This window comes from Microtus ochrogaster, chromosome 8 (genome assembly GCF_000317375.1).
Source record: "Microtus ochrogaster isolate Prairie Vole_2 chromosome 8, MicOch1.0, whole genome shotgun sequence".
NCBI classification, from domain to species: domain Eukaryota; kingdom Metazoa; phylum Chordata; class Mammalia; order Rodentia; family Cricetidae; genus Microtus; species Microtus ochrogaster.
Window position 1 is genome coordinate 42,276,747 of NC_022015.1, and position 13,776 is coordinate 42,290,522.

The window sequence follows — 13,776 nt, forward strand, 5'->3', positions numbered from 1 at the left end:
GTGGGCGGGGTGACATGGCGGGGCCAGGACTCTGCAGCCATTAAACCGATTCTGAGTGCGCTGGCCTCGCTTGCACGCTCGTGACCTGAGGAGGGTGGAGCGCTTCTTTTGGGACCTAAGCAAAGGTGAGAAAGCCCAGGTGCCTCTGCAGGTCCCCGCGAGCTATCTGGGAGCTGGAGAACGGCTGCGCGGGCATAAACAAGTCAGGCGAGTAGCTGCCACCCATCTGGCACCCGCCGGGGCAGAGAAAAGCAGCCAGGGACGCACGAATGCCCGGCCAGAACAAGTACCAGAGTCCAGGGATCGGGTGAGCCGCCTGGCCTCTGGCGAGGGGTTTGTCCGTCCCAAGGGCAAGTGCAGAGCAAAGCAGAAGTGGTCGAGAAAGTTGGAAGAGTTTGGGGGTTGTTCCTAGAGAGCCCTGCGAGAAGCCTCCTGCTCCTGAGGGCTTGGGGACCTTGCTTCTTGTTAGAGACGAAATAAGCTCTGCTCCCTCTGTGCCTTAGGCATCCACACCGCTGCTGAGCTGAAGCTGAGCCCCAAACATCACTGAAGAAGATGCCAACGCCCATAGTAAGTATGGGGGTGAAGGTGGGGGGTGGAGGGGGGCGAGGGGGGCAGGGATGAGGTAGTGTTTTTATAATGGCTCTTGTCTTCTCGGGGTCTGATTTGCTGTTTTGAAGAGGATCTTTGTAGGGAAAGCCCCCACTTCTCTCTGCTGCTGGGATCAGGTATCAGCTGTGGGTCAGATGCCACTTGTTGAGTGATGGCAGCAGTTGCTGAAGTGGGCAGGTTGGAGAGCCACCCTGCTTGAAACAGGCTCAATAGAAGGCAGAAGAGGTAGGCACGTTGGAGGTTTGGTCTTTCTATCAAACCAGGAACCGTGAGCAGATTCCTGGGCTGGAAAGTCCGGAGGCTGAACCCTCTTGGCAGTGGGCTTTTCTCTCCTCAGCTGACTCATTTCATGACCATCCCTGCCGCCAGCAGATTCCAGCTCTTGCTTCTCCTTCCTTCCCTTTCCCCTCCATTCCCCTTCCCCTTTCTTTCTGATTTTTTTGTTTATTTATTTTTTTTGTTTGTTGTTTATTTGTTGAGACGAGGCCTTAGGTAAGTCAAGCTGGTGTCAAACTTGTAGTGAGGACAAGCTTGGATTTCTGATTCCCCTGCCTCCGCTTCTTAAGTGCTGGAATTGTAGGTGTGTACCCCATACTCGGTTTTTTGAAACTCTCCTGCATGCCAGGCAAGCTCTCTACCAACTGAGACCCATCCCAGCCCCAGCATCTTTCTTGAGACCTTTACTGGGCAAATGTCTTCTTCACTTTAACAAGGGCTTTACTGACTTGGTTCAGACTGTAGGTTTTTGAAGACAACCCAGTTGGGATTGTGTTCTAGTTCAGTACCTGTTGTGGATTTTAATCAAGCTCGAATTCATTCTGTTCCCCTGCGTGAAATATCATTTAAAAGTTAGTAGTTCCCAGAACAGTCACACGAGTCTGGTTCCAGGCTGCGCTTTCAGGTGTTAAGACCCAAGACCACAGCACCATAAACTACCGCTGAGACATTAGGAGCGCACGTGTGCTTCTGTTGTGTGGGTTTGAGTTAACTTACCCACATACACAAACTTTTTAAATTTATGTGTTTTAGGGGCATGCATCGGCCTTGGCTAACATGTGGAGGTCAGAGAACAGCTTGCAGGAATTAGTTCTCTTGTTCACTATTGGGGTCCTGGGATGTGGACTTGGGTCATCAGGCCTGGCAGCAATCTCCTTTCCTTGATGAGCCATCTCACCGTCCCTGCATTTTTATTTAAGAGAATGAGGAATAAATATTTACCAACTGGAGGTTTGCATAGAAATTATTAAATCTTCCTGATGATTCTTCTCCTCTCAGGCTGAGCAGGGAAACTCATCATTCTTTTCCCTGCACTCAGCTCAATATTTGCAGTTATCCCATCAGCAGGGCTGTGAAGCGGGGCGTGGTGGCACACACCCACAATCCCACCACTTGGGAGCTTGATGCAAGAGGATGCAGAGTTGGAGGCTAGCCTGGGCTATGTAGGGAGTCCTGACTCAAACAAAATAAGACAGGTCTCAGTGGTTAAGTGCACCGGGTGCTTTTCCAGAGGATGTGGATTCAATTCCCAGCGCACACACACGGTAGCCAGCCGCCGTCTGTAACTCCAGTACCATGTGGTCTGACACCCTTTGCTGGCAACCAAGAGCACTTGTACACATATGATGCATAGACAAATGTGCAGTCAAAGCACACATTTACATAAGATAAAAATAAAGGAAAAAAGTTTAAAAAACAAAACCCAAACCCGAACTAAAAATGCAGACTGTGGCTAGAGACCTAGGCAGCTACCTCGGCAGGGCTTGGGGGAAGAGGGCGGCATGAAGGTTCAGCCCAGGCCTCTCCCTGCCCTAAACTTTCTAGCCAGGTAAGAAGTTTGGATGAAAGATGCTTTCATCTTCTACCACTGTTTTGCTGAACTTCGGATGTATTTCCAGGAAGTGAGTACTCAAACTCAAACTGAAACCGAAGTCCTGTGATGTGAATGTACCTTCCAGTGCTGAGCCCAGAGCCCTGAAGGGCTTGCTTCCTTTCTTATCTTGTTTTGCTTTTTTGAGACAGAGTATCTATGTAGTTCTGGCTGTCCCAGAATCCACTGTGTAGACCAGGATGATCTCAGAACTGAAAGAGATCCGCAGGTCTCTGCCTACCAGGCACTGGGAGTAAAGGCAAGGGCCACTAAGCTAGGCCTGACCCTTTTCTGATCTGAACTTGATATCTGGGGGAATCTGTGGAGTTAGGGTTAGGGTGCAAAGAAAGGGGAGGGAAGAGGATGCTTCTCAAGTGTCTTGGGGGCTTCTGTTCCTGCAGAGTTGCATCTTCACCCCCAGAGTTGGGAGGGATTGGAGGAATAGACAGTGTCCCCTCCCCAGGCCATCAGCCTCTGATGAGGCCCTGTAAGTGCCAGGCTGGATACTGGTGGAGTGGATCCAGTCCTCACCCCTCAGCATGCTGGGCCGGTCTAGATAATAGGATACACTTGGAAACTGGTCACACATTCCCCTAGCTCAGCCGTTCATTACAGTCATTCTGTCTAAGAGAGCTAGCGAACTGGGCATGGTCACACACACACACACACACACAGACACACGCACACATGCACACATGCACGCATACACATATACACAAGCATGCACTTGCGCACGCGCGCGCGCGCACACACACACACGCACACACACACACACACACTCGTAATTCTACCACTGGGGAGGTGGTATGTAGAGCTGGAGGCCAGGCTGGTCAATACAACAAGACCCTCCCATCTCAAAAATAAATAAAATCCACTACCACCAGCACTATCATCAACAACAAAACAAAACAAACCACCAACAATGAGAAATCAAATCCAAAACCCGAACAGAAAAAAAAAAAGACTGGGCTGGGATCGTGGAGGAGGGAAGAGCTTCCTCTGCAGGACCTGAGGGAGGGAGGCCCTGAGGTTTCCTCTGCTACCCACTTATCTATTACTTGACCTTGAAGCTGGTTTCAGTTTAGAGGAGCACTCCCACACTAAAGTTGAAGCCGGGGCTCTACAATAAGAGAGACTGATAGGCCTTCCCCGTGGCCCCCGCCCTCAGCTCTTTTATGTTTTCATATCCTATTTTATCAATGGATACTTGAATCCAGGTAGATCTGTGGTAGAATCCTGCTATGGCTTCTGGACAGTCTCTGATGCCTTGGGTAAGTTCATTCCCAGCTTGGAAACTCTTTTTTTCTCATCTATAAAATGAGGCCACTAGCAGGATTCCAGGTAACCTGTGAAGGCCCCAGTAGGGTTTGGTGGGGGTGTATGAGTTGGGGGTGGGGCAGTTTGGAAGGCACAAAGGGGCCAGGTTTACCCTGGAGGAGAATAGGCTTGGGGTTTGGTGCTGGAGAGCCTGGGTGGGCAGGATGCTTGGGGCATTTGGGCTTCTGAGCCTGGACGCCTGCTGGAGTTGCCCCTAGCATTCTCTGACTGACTAGGAGGCTTGGGCAGGGGCATGAGGAAAGGGTAACGTGTCAGGCCAGGTCTGTCTTATCTACCTTTTTTCTGAACCCCAGGCTAGGAAGCCAGCGCTGCCAGGCTCTTCCTACTTCTTCTGACCCCCTCCCCTCCCCCACCTAGCCTGTAGCACAGGCTCTCTAGCATTTTCCTTGTAGGTTTAAGTGGTTTTACGGCATTCAGCCACTATCACAGTTATTTCTTACACAAGCAGTACTGGGTAGGTATTAACAGTCTTGGTTAACCAGAGAGTTCCCAGAGATTAAGTCCAGAAGTTTGAACGGTTTCTAAGGGTGCCTGGTCTGGGTTTCTGGGGCTCCAGTCATCTCAGATCAGCCCCTAGCTCTCACAGATTTTCTTCTCTCAAAACCTTTGTATGGAAACTCCCCCAACTTCTCATGAAAAGTCCATTCTTGGCAAGACTTAGGCTTTGTTTGTTTGTGTTCCACAAGCTCCCAGACCTTTAACTCGGCATCAAAAGTGAAAGACACGGTCAGGTATTTTCACATTCACTGGGGCATGTGGTTTCCGGGAACAGGGAGAATTCTCTCAGGCTGGAGTTCACAAGAGCCACGGTGTCCTCGCTGTATCTGGATGAAAACAGACTGACAGCACCCACCCATTAGCTGCTGATTCCAGAACACTCCCTCTCTGCTGAGTCGTGATCATAAAACAGTGTGCATATGCTCATGTGTGATGCGTGCATCGGGAGGCAAGGGGCCAGTCTTAGGTGCTGTCCCTCTTTCATTTTTAGTTTATTTTTTTATTTTATGTATATGGGTGTTCTGACTGCTTATATGTCTGCATGCTATGTGCATGTAGTGCCCACAAAAGTCAGAGGAGAGCCCCTGATTCCCTGGGACTTGAGTTACGATGGTTGTGAGCCGCCATGTGGGTTCTGGGAATCAAACCCATGTCTTCTGAAAGAGCAACTAGTGCTCTTAATACTGAGGCATTTCTCTAGCCTCTACCTTTTTTTGGGGGAGGGGCAGATTTCTTGCTTGCCTGGAAATCCCAAGTAGTCTTTCCTGGCTGGCTATATGTTATAATTGCTTGCGTGAAGATCAGAGAAGTGCATTTAGGAATTAGTTCTCACTTTTGCCTTTTTGAGGCAGGGTCTCTCTTGGTTCTGCCACTATGCAGTGTAGCTGGGCCATGAGCTTCGGGCGTGTTCTCCCGCTCTGCCCCCTCCTTGCTGCAGGAGTGCTGGGCTTCACTGTACGCCACCCTTTCTGGCTTTTTGGTTTCAAGGGACGACACCCGGGTGAACTTGGGTTATTTGTACAGCAAGTGCTTTTACTCATTCCAATGTGGCTTTCTGTTTCAGCAAGGTCTCTCTGTAGCTTTGGTTGGCCTGCAACTTACCCTGTAGACTAGACTTGAACTCAGAGGAATGGTTCAAAGGTGTGTGCTGCCACCAAACCTGACACCTGGCCCCTGGCTTTTTTTTTTTTTTTTTTTTATTAAACTGGGTTTTTGGAATCAAGCCAAACTTTGTATTTGTGCGGCAAATGCTTTTCCTATTGAGCTATTTCCTCCTCCACCCAGTGTTTTATAGTTACTGGCTTATTTAATCTGAATCAGATGCCATATATAACTGTCCTCATTTTTTGGCCGAGGAGAGTAAGGCCCAGGGAGTTTGGGTAAACTTGTTCAGTGCTCTACAGTAAGCATTTGAGCCATGGTTTGAAGCTCAAAGTCCTAAGCATAATCACTGTGCCATTCCTGAAAATTAAACTTAGCTGGAGTTAAACAGAGCCATCAGTAGTCAGGCATAGTGGGCCTCGCCCGTAATCTAGCACCCGGGAAGCTAAGGTTCTTAAATGCTGTGCACATTTAAATGGTCGTTGGTTGGTTGAGTGGGGAAAAACAAATGGAAGTGTGAGTAAATAACACAAAAGAATAAATGAATTGTTGGTGAAAACAATCCCTCCTGACAGTTTAAACTCAGTTGTTAGATATCCAGGAGGGTTTCTAGCTTTTCAATTTCTAAACAGTTCAGAGCAAGCAGTTTACTTCACATTGGTCCAGAAATGATGGTTTTTGTCCTTGGAACAGTATTGCTGATGTAGCCTTTTATTACACTGGCCACACTATAAGTAAATATTTAAAATCTTACATTTAGCCGGGCGGTGGTGGCGCACGCCTTTAATCCCAGCACTTGGGAGGCAGAGGCAGGTGGATCTTTGTGAGTTCGAGACCAGCCTGGTCTACAAGAGCTAGTTCCAGGACAGGCTCCAAAACCACAGAGAAACCCTGTCTTGAAAAACCAAAAAAAAAAATATATATATATTACATTTATTTTATCCCGCATCTCCCACCTCTCTCTGAGCCTGTGTGCTATGGCACACGTGTGGAAACCAGACACAACCTATGGGAGCTGTTCTTTCCTTCCATAATGGGGTCTGGGGACTGAACTCAGGCCATCAGATTTGCACGGCAAGTGTTGTTGACTCATCTTTCCAGATTATAATCCACTGATTTTTGTCAAGTTTCAAGGTGGTATAATTGTAGTAGCATCAAGAAGGTGAGGCAGGAGGATTACTATGAGTTTGAGGCTAGCCTGAGTTATATAGTAAATCTGTGATCATCTTGAACTACAAGGTGAGATCATGTCTCAACAAACAAAACAAAACAAAACAAAACAAAACAAAACAAAAAGATAGGGACTGGAGAGACTGTTGAGATGCTAAGAGCACTTGTTCTTGCAGAAGACTCAGGTTCCAGCACCCATATAGAAGCTCACAATTGCCTATAATTCCAGTTGAAGGGAATCCAATGCCCTCTTCTGGCATCTGAAATGTATACGGTACATAGGCAAAATGTGGATACCTATAAAAAATATAAAATATAAAAATAAAGAAAAGCGTTTAACCCTCCTATCAAACAAAACCAAAACCAAAACATAGGTACATATTTATTTAAACTTTTTTGTTTGTTTTTTTCAAGACAGGGTTTCTCTGTGTAGCCCTGGCTGCCTGGAATTCGCTCTGTAGACCAGGCTGGCTTTGAACTCACAGAGATCCACCTGCCTGCCTCTGCTTCCCAAGTGCTGGGATTAAAGGCATACAGCATCACTACCCAACTACTAAAACAATTTTAAAGCTAGAAAATCAATAAAAATTAATACTCCTAATTAAGACAATTTCATGAGAGTTTGGTAACAGATGGTGTCTCCATTTTCCATTTTAAAAACTGAATATTCAACATGTGAGCATTTCTTCTCACTTAAATTTTCTTTTTTAAATACTGGGATTGGAGATATGGCATAGTCAGCAAAGCTCTTGCTGTGTGTGCTGGACGCCTAAATTCAGATCCTCAGCATCCATATAAAAAGCGGGGCCCGTGGTACATGTTTGCAGTCCCAGCGCTAGGGGTGGGGTAGGGTGGGGAGAGAAGAACCTTTGGAGCTCAAGGGCCTGCCAGCCTAGCTACATCAGTGAGTTTCAGGGTCAGTGAGAGGCCTTGTCTCAAAGTAAGGTGGATTTGGCTGAGGATGACTTGTGATGTTGGCATCTGGCCTCTGTATACACATGCAGACACACACACATATAGATACACACACCACACACAATACACCACACACATACACACATGAACACACACATGAACACATAGGCACATGAACACTCACAGACACAGACATGCAACACACACGTGTTTTCTCACACTCAACTCTTTAAAAATTTTATTTTTAAAATAATTCATAGTAAAAATATTCAAAGAATCAAATAATAAAGTGTGAATCCCCAGATGTCTATCAGTCACTGTAGGGACTAACAAGTAGTTTGGCATATTTTCCCCAGATCATGCATAATATATAATGCATTTTAATTCCAGGTACATAAAAATGTACATTTAAGCAGAAATAGAATAGTAGTCTTTTTAGGGGGAGGTGGTGATTCTGGCAATCAAACCCAGGACCTTGGCATGCTAAACAAGTGCCCTTCCCCCGAGTGGCATCCTCAACCCTGTCATATCTTCCAACTTATTTTTTGATGAGAGGGGCATTTTTGAGATTGGGTCTCATGAAGCCCAAGCTGGCCTCCGAATTTACTGAGGCTGATCTTGAACTTCTGTTCCTCTGGCCTTCCCTCCCAGATGTAGGGATTACAGGCAGGCACCACTGCACTGGGTTTTATGGGGTGCTGAGGAATGAACCCATGGCTTTGTACATGCCAGGCTGGCGCCCTACCAGCTAAGCCACATCCCCAGCCTTCAACTTGCCTTTTAAAAAAATGTAGCTCTGGCTGTCCTAGAACTCAGTACATAGATCAGATTTGCCTCAAACTCACAGAGATCTACCTGCCTCTGCCTCCCAAATACTGGGATTAAAGGCGTGCACCATCGTGTCTGGCTTTGGCTTGCTTTTTTGAAAGAAATTTTTATTATTGTTTCTATACCTGCCTATGTAAATCCATATTGTTCTCTTCAGTGATCTGATGTACATATATATAGGATATGTTTAATTTGGTCCTTATACAGTAGTTGGGGTTGTTTTTCAAAATGAATTTCAGAGGCCAGAATTCCTCAATTCGCTGGCTAAGGAAAACGGCTGCTCTGCAGCCCTCTTTTGTGGGAAATAAAAGTGCTTTGTTCTGAAATCCTGTGGGTGCATAGTCTCAGCTTTGTCAGTGTCCCTGCCTGTGCTGTGCAGGGTGCTGTGATGGCTAGGGGTTTCCTGAGCCCCATTCTGGAAAAGGCAGCCTTGTTCCTGCATCTGAGAGGACCTTTCTGATAATCCAATCCATGTTCCCTATGCAGAATACAACAGCATTCAGTTGGGCTCCTGGGATCCCTGTGGCCCTTTTATAGCAGAGATTTGTTGATTCCACTGAGTGAAAATAAAAACCACAGTCCATTTGGTGGTCCAGTTATAGTTTTAAATTTCCCATGTAGTTCTCTGTTCTTCCATTGTCCTTTTATCAAGGGGTCTCAGGGGTTTCAGTAATACAGAAAGTGATGCTCCCAGGTCTACCAGAAGTTTACAGGTTGGTCCCCAATTGAGAAAGTTACCATAGGTTTCTGGGGGCCTAAATTAAAAGAGCCATATCCCCACCCCCAGTTCTTCCAAAGTCAGGACTGTTTATCTGTGGCTGAGAAGGCCAACCCGTTTCCACCGAGGTCATTCATTTTTCCAGTGTCCCAATTCCTGGCAGGACTTTTGTAAGGGCGTTTTCTTTTTCTTGTAGGTGGCTTATTCAGGGCTGGAAGTGCCAGGAGCCTGTAGTGCTGCCACAGTGGCACGATTCATTTTCACTAGAGAATCTTCCTTGTTGTCTCTATTGTCAAATACTTTTGGGGCTATTTCTAATAATTCTGACCAATTCTTTCCTACAAACCCATCCATCTTTTGCTTTTTTCTCATGTACATCTGAGGCCAACTGAATTACAAAGGTCAGGTTAATCGCCTTGAGGTTTTCTGAGTCCTCCCTACCTGGAGAAGTATATATAGTGGGCATGCCTCCAGATGCTTCTTCTGAGCCCTGTTTTATATCGACTTCTGTAGTCAGACTAGTAGGTTTGTGAGCTGCCAACCTCAGGCCCTCCAGAGGAATCTGGTGGTACTCAGGGTGACCTCATGTCTCCTTCTGTCCCATAATCCCAGTCTGGTCTCCGGAACAGAACTTTGTCAGTAGCTGCTGTTCTCAGATCATTATCAAGACTGCTTAATTGGTCAGCTCCTTAGCTGCTTCTGCTAGGTAGGATTTGCTCTCTCTCCCTTCGCGAAGAGAGTGCTGAGAATTTGTTGGCAGTCATTCATCCTAGGTGAGGAGATGGTTTTCAAAAAACCAACACAGAATTAGTCAGGGAAATCAGAGAATTAGGGTCTTTGCTGATAGGAGGATTCTGGTTTCCAGTTGTAAGGATCCGTTGTAGCAAATGAAATGGAACATATAGGTATCCTCCTTCAGGTGCCTGGCAGAGAGGAAGGACAGGGACGGGAGTCCTTCTGTTTCACACACAGAAATGGAAACTGAAGTCACCTGTTGGCCAATGTGGAGTTGCTTCTGCTTGGGGACAGGAGTGGAAACGAGCTGTAGGCTGGTCAGGGCCAGGAAACTGAATCTAGCTACCCATTGGGACCTCCCGGACAGATATGGGAGGGGAAAGGACCAAAGGTGGCTCCATGGGGCAGCTGGAACAGAGGGAGTAGGCTCAGGAGAGGTGGGGGCAGTGGAGATAAAGGGGAGGCATGGGACAAGGACAGGGTCCTCTTGAGAGGCCTGTAGGACAGGATTTTTGAAGGGCTTTTGGTCCACAGACAGGGGTTTCTAGAGAGTCTTCTTTGCTATGACTAGGGCTTGGCCACCTTGCCCGTTCGGAACATACAAACCTTCATCCATAGGGGCAGATTGGATGTTGCCTCTGCCTAGGGTAGACTATACATAGTCTGGTCTGGGTGGCCAGGAACACTGCCCAAGCTACCTGGGAGCTGAAGGTGCTTCTGGGGGCCATCCAACACTGAAAGTGAGCAATGGCAGCTCACAGAAGGATCAGAGGCAGTCCTTGGTGATAGATAATCATAATCCTGCTTAGTTATAGGAGGGTACATTTTGTCAAAGATCCTCAAAACTTTTTTATTTTTTTGTCTTTTTGAGACAGAACTTCTAACTGTGTAGTCCTAGCAATTGTAGACCAGGCTAGCCTTGAACTCACAGAGATCCGCCTGCCTCTGCCTCCCAAGTGCTGGAATTAAAGGCATTTGCAACCACTGCCTAGCCAGAACATCTTATCTTACCAGGCTAGAGTCTGTCTCTGAGGTGTGAGTCAAACTTCACAGGGTGGGGAGTATACCAAATTCCAGAAACAGGTTAAAAACATGGTTAACTTGAATTTTGCAGAAAACAGAAATGAACTTATTTTGACCTTATAACAAAATAGTTTTTAACTTTAAGATGGAATCAAGCTGGTCCATCAGATTGGCGTTTTTTTCTTCTGTACAAGGTTAGAAAACAAACACTTTAGGTTATTTTTAAGAGATTTATTTTATTTTTAAGTGTGTCTGTGTGTGCATATATACGTGTCTGTGTATGTGTGTCTGTGTGTCTTTGTGGCATGAGTGCAGATGCCTGAGGAGGCCAGGGTTACAGGTGACTGTGAACTGCCTGATTTGCATACTCGGAACCAAACTTGGGCGACCTGCAAGAACTCCTTACCAGTGCTGGGACTGTAAACACACATTGATGACCACGGCTGACTTTTCGTGTGGATTCTAGAGAGGATCAAACGGATGTTAAACAAAGCAAGCACTTTGCTTACTGAGCTATCTTTCAGTCCACAGCACTTTCAGTTAGCAGGCTACCCTTTCTCTGTTGTGAGTCCTCTGTTGACAAAGCCTTCACAAAGCCTTCTGAAGTCGCAGGTCAGGGCCTGTGGAGCCCAGAAGAGGGTCAGATCCTGGAGCTGGAGTTACAGGGCTGCTCTTAACCACCCAGTCACTCTAGCTCTTCTTTATTGCTTCCTCTCTGGCTTCAATTTGCTTTTGGAACATGGTCTCACTGTGTAGACCAGGCTGACCTTGAACTCACGGAGGTCCTCCTGACTCTACCGTCCAAGTACTGGTATTAAAGGTGTATGGCGCTACACGCAGCTAAGTTTTACTTTTAAATTTAAAAATTAATGTGTAATTTAACCAGGAAATAATATGGGAAAGATAATAACTTCAGCTAAAACAGAATGAAGAGGGCCGGCTGCAGTGATGCGCACCAGAAATTCTATCACTTGGGAGGTGGGTGTAGGAAACCAGTACAGGGTTGTCCTCAGCTACATAGCAAGTTCAGGCAAGCCTGGGCTAAGTGAGACCCTGCCTCAAAACCCCAAATTTATTATATAATTCACCTTTTCAAGTGTGTACTTCCGTTTTGATAAGCACAAGTGAACCATTGATCTAATGGAAGACAGAGCAGATGCACTCACAGCCTTAAGTCAAGGAAGAGATGCAGAACTGGTCGAAGCATGGAGGATAAGGACTGCTGGTGCTATCCTCATGGGATGCTATCCTCATGGGATGCTATCCTCATGGGATGCTATCCTCATGGGATGCTATCCTCATGGGATGCTATCCTCATGGGATAGCTACGTCCCTCACAGGACCAGGGAATACCGAGGCAGAGGGATGGAAAGACAGAAAAAGCCAGAGGATGGGAAAGAGTGTTTCGGGGCACTGTCTTCTGAATAGGACTTGGCCACTGCATCATGCATATCTTGATCATACAGTAGCTGTGAACCCTTGTATGGCACCTGCACAAAATGGAGACATGAAAATGGGAAATAACAGGGCTGCAGAGATGGCTCAGCCCTTAAGAGCACTGGCTGTTCTTCCAGAGGACCGGGGTTCAATTCCCACATGGCAGCTCACAATCTTATACTCCCCTCTGGTCTACAAGCATAGACGCAGACAAAGCACCTTCATACATAAAAAAGTAAATCTAAAATAAATAAATTACATATATATCTATATAATAGGAAATGACTAGCTGGGGCTATAAAGGGGGTCCTCTGGAAAGAGGAGGGAGGGGACAAGAGAGGGTAGTGGGGGTGGGGAATGTGGTTATACTATATTGTATACAAGGAAGAAACTAAAAAGGTCAGAAAACTGCAGAAGAGCACAGTTTAATAACCTAACATCCCCATGTTCCTTTCTTATGGTGCCTGTCCTCACCCCAGCCCCTTAGGATTGCTGACCAGTTTTCTGTCCTATATTTATGCCTACTTTGGAATGTCATATAAAGAAATTTGTACAGTGTATAGTTTTGGGGATATGACCTTTAACTCATTATTTTGTAAATAACTGAATATTTTGCAGGCTGGACTGTTACATTTTAAATGCATTTTTGTTATTGCAGTAAGGTGTGGAGGGGAGTAGGGAGAGAGAAGAAGGAGGTTTGAGACAGAGTCTCATTATGTGGTCCAGTTAGCTTAGAAGTCATTTAAAAATTATTTACTTATTTTACGTGTATGGGTATTTTTGGCTGCATGTATGTCTGTGTACCATATGGGTGCCTGATGCCTGAGAGAGGGCAGAAAAGGGTTTAGGTCTCCCTGGACTGGAGTTAGACAGTTGTAAGTCACCTTGTGGGTGCTGGGAATTTTATCTGGATCCTCTGGAAGAGCAGTCAGTGTTCTTAAGTGCTGAGCCATTTCTTCACCCTAGTCTGGAATTCTTGATAATCTTGCCTTAGCATCGCACCTTGAGCCGGAGTTCAGTAAGTAATATTTGTAGCAAGAGGACTAAGAAGACAAAGCTAATGAGAAGACCTTTTAGGTTCACAGTTTTTTTTTTTATTTTTTTATTTTTTGGTTTTTTCAAGATGGGGTTTCTCTATAGCTTTGGTTTCTGTCCTGGAACTAGCTCTTGTAGACCAGGCTGGCCTCAAACTCACAGAGATCCGCCTGCCTCTGCCTCCCAAGTCCTGGGATTAAAGGCGTGCGCCACCATCACCGGCTTAGGTTCACAGTTATTAAGGAGTGTCTTTTATTTGTTTTTTAATAATTAATTGCATACATGTACACAATGTATCTTGATTATAATCCGCCTCTGACTTCACCTGGCCATTCCAGCATAACCCCTTCTCACCTTCATGTTCCTTCTCTCCGCCTCTTCTGTCTCTCTTCTCTGGTTTCTGTAACCCGATGAATCCAACTAGTGTTACCTGCTGGAATACTGGCTGGTCTGGCCTCTTGCTCTTGTGTAAGTCTTACACAGGTGACCATAGCTGCAG

General features: G+C 46.2%; 1 protein-coding gene across 3 annotated transcripts in view; it reads left to right on the top strand.

Moving 5' to 3' along the window:
* LOC101992960 (HRAS-like suppressor 3) overlaps nucleotides 1-13,776 on the top strand; it is a 28,183-nt gene continuing 14,407 nt past the window's right edge. Inside the window, exons 1-2 of one of the 3 annotated variants that reach the window (XM_005351880.2) lie at nucleotides 1-125; nucleotides 504-570. In XM_005351880.2, coding sequence (XP_005351937.1) covers nucleotides 556-570 — 15 coding nt within the window. In that variant the 5' untranslated portion in view covers nucleotides 1-125; nucleotides 504-555. Of the gene's footprint in view, nucleotides 126-277; nucleotides 308-503; nucleotides 571-3,705; nucleotides 3,751-13,776 lie in introns of those variants that run through there. The other 2 variants (XM_026781719.1, XM_005351879.3) reach the window with 2 other exon arrangements.